This window comes from Petaurus breviceps, unplaced genomic scaffold (assembly GCF_028583685.1).
Source record: "Petaurus breviceps papuanus isolate PSGF00001 unplaced genomic scaffold, PetGlider_PUasm1.0 218, whole genome shotgun sequence".
In the NCBI taxonomy this organism is placed as follows: domain Eukaryota; kingdom Metazoa; phylum Chordata; class Mammalia; order Diprotodontia; family Petauridae; genus Petaurus; species Petaurus breviceps.
Window position 1 is genome coordinate 9,092,261 of NW_027185872.1, and position 2,020 is coordinate 9,094,280.

Below are 2,020 nucleotides of genomic sequence, written 5' to 3' on the forward strand. Positions count from 1 at the left end.
CACACACACACACACACACACACACACACACACACACACACACACACCACTTCCTAGCCTTTCCCTTCGCATCTGGATGGGTGAGGTGCAGAACCCTCTAAGAAAGCTCCTTCGAAGCACCAGAAAAGGGGCGGGCAGGGTGAAGGAAGGGGTGGAGGGACCCCACTGAAAATCGAGCCGGAGGCAGGCGGCCAACTTTGCCTAACTGTTCCCAACGAATTCCCCTTCCCGCCTAGGTCTCAGAAGCCGCCCGGCGAAGCATCTCTCTCCCTGCCTCCAGGCCCGGATCCCCACCCTTCCCGGCCCTGGCTCTTCCTTTCTTCCCGTTGAAAGCGAGACAGAGAGAAACTCACCAGGTAGAGAGTCGGCTGCCAGAGGAGAAGGACGTACCAATACGCAGCCTGCATCCTCCCGCGTCTCAAACTTCGTCGCCTTCGCCTGCGCTGAGTCTCCGTTCCCTCAAGAACATAGATCCCCTGACGACCACTTCACAGAGGAAGCAGAGCTCTCACCAGCCTAAACAAAAACGAAATGATAGAACCCATGACCACCCGGCAAGGTTAGCCCGGCAACAAGGAGACAAGGAGAGGCAGACACCGGAGTACCGCGGGCCAAAAAGCGGAACGCCGGAAAAAAGGGAAGAACTCTGAAAAGCCGGTCAAGCCGGCGGCCGCCCTAGGACTGAGAGTCAGTGGCCGCGGTTGAGGGGCTCCGAGAGTCCCTGGCGCCCTGCGCTCCTGGCCCACCAGGTCGGGGGCGGCCGAAGACTGGAGACCGCCGAGCTCCGAGCGCCGAAATCGCTGGCGTGCGTATTGGGCTCGAGCTGGGAGTCCCACTGGCCGCCAACGTGCCTTCCTTTCTGCTTTATAGCAAGCAAGGCGACTCGGACTCAAGGCGGCTGCTGGCTCCCCAGCAACCCATCCAGTCCCTCTCCACGCACGCAGCAGCCGAGAGACCGGTCGGGAGGGGGACAGGGGGACAGGGGAAGAGGAGGAGAGAGGGGGAGGGAAGGAAAGTGCAGAAGTGAGAGGGAGGGAGGAGGGAGAGGGAGAGGGAGAGTGGGGGGGGGGTAGCCTGTGAGATTTGCATACAGAAAAATGTGGAAAAATCAGTGGGCATACACGACCTCTCTCTCTCTCTCTCTCTCTCTCTCTCTCTCTCTCTCTCTCACACACACACACACACACACACACACACACACACACCCTACACCACAACACAACACAACACATATCACACACAGGTTCGGCATCCACTTTCTCAACCAAAGATAAACGCCCGTCGCTAACTTCTGGCGCAGCTCTAGAAAGGGGTGGAGGAAGTGAGGGTCGCCCCAGATATTTGTTCTTTTCCACTTCCCTTTACTCTTCCCTCCCTTCTCCGTCCCAATCTACCGAGTAGAAGAGAGAGATGGGGAACAGGACAGGAAAGGAGCAGAGAGGACAGAGGAGGACGGGGGGAGGGGGTGGAGGGAGCGGGGCCGAAGAGCAGAGAAGAGGGAAAGGGGAGGCAGGCAGGTAGGCAGGCGCCCTTACACGTACCGCACCGAGCAGAGTGCGAAGGCGACCGAGTCCCTCTCCAGGAAGGCTCCATGTAGAATAGAGCTACAAGGGTTGAGGCCGGGTGGTGGGCCGGAGGTCCCCCGGCGGGCGCTTCGCCTCCATGCCTCAACAGAGGCGGGTGGGTTTCTCGGACTTGCTCAGTCTGAAAGGAAGCGACTCCGAAACCCCTCCCGTGCTCGCACCCAGGGGTGGGCGCAGTTCAAGGAAGCCCGAGGCCGCCCCGATGCCAACTAGATTCACATCGCAGTCAACTGGATTGCTCAGGGAGCTGGGAAGGTGGAGGGAGACGAGAGGAGGCTCCAGCGAGGGCCAGAGATGGAGGCGAAACCCAAAGAGACGCGCAGAGAGACTGAGAGAACAGCTCCGAGACCTAGACAAGCAGGGATTAAGACCCTCCAGGACATGCACTGGGAGGCGGGACACGAAGTCCGAGGCAGCAACAGAGGTGGCAGCAGCGG

At 59.9% G+C, this 2,020-nt stretch overlaps 1 protein-coding gene across 1 annotated transcript in view; it reads right to left on the bottom strand.

Annotated features, from left to right (window-relative positions):
- Positions 1-2,014, bottom strand: part of NXPH1 (neurexophilin 1) — a 224,597-nt gene extending 222,583 nt beyond the window's left edge. The window contains exons 1-2 of the mRNA XM_069094455.1: positions 1,542-2,014; positions 354-516 (exon numbers count right to left, since the gene is read on the bottom strand). Of these exons, the coding sequence (XP_068950556.1) occupies positions 354-407 (54 nt within the window). The 5' untranslated portion in view covers positions 408-516; positions 1,542-2,014. The remainder of the gene's footprint in view (positions 1-353; positions 517-1,541) is intronic.
- Positions 2,015-2,020: the final 6 nt, after the last annotated feature.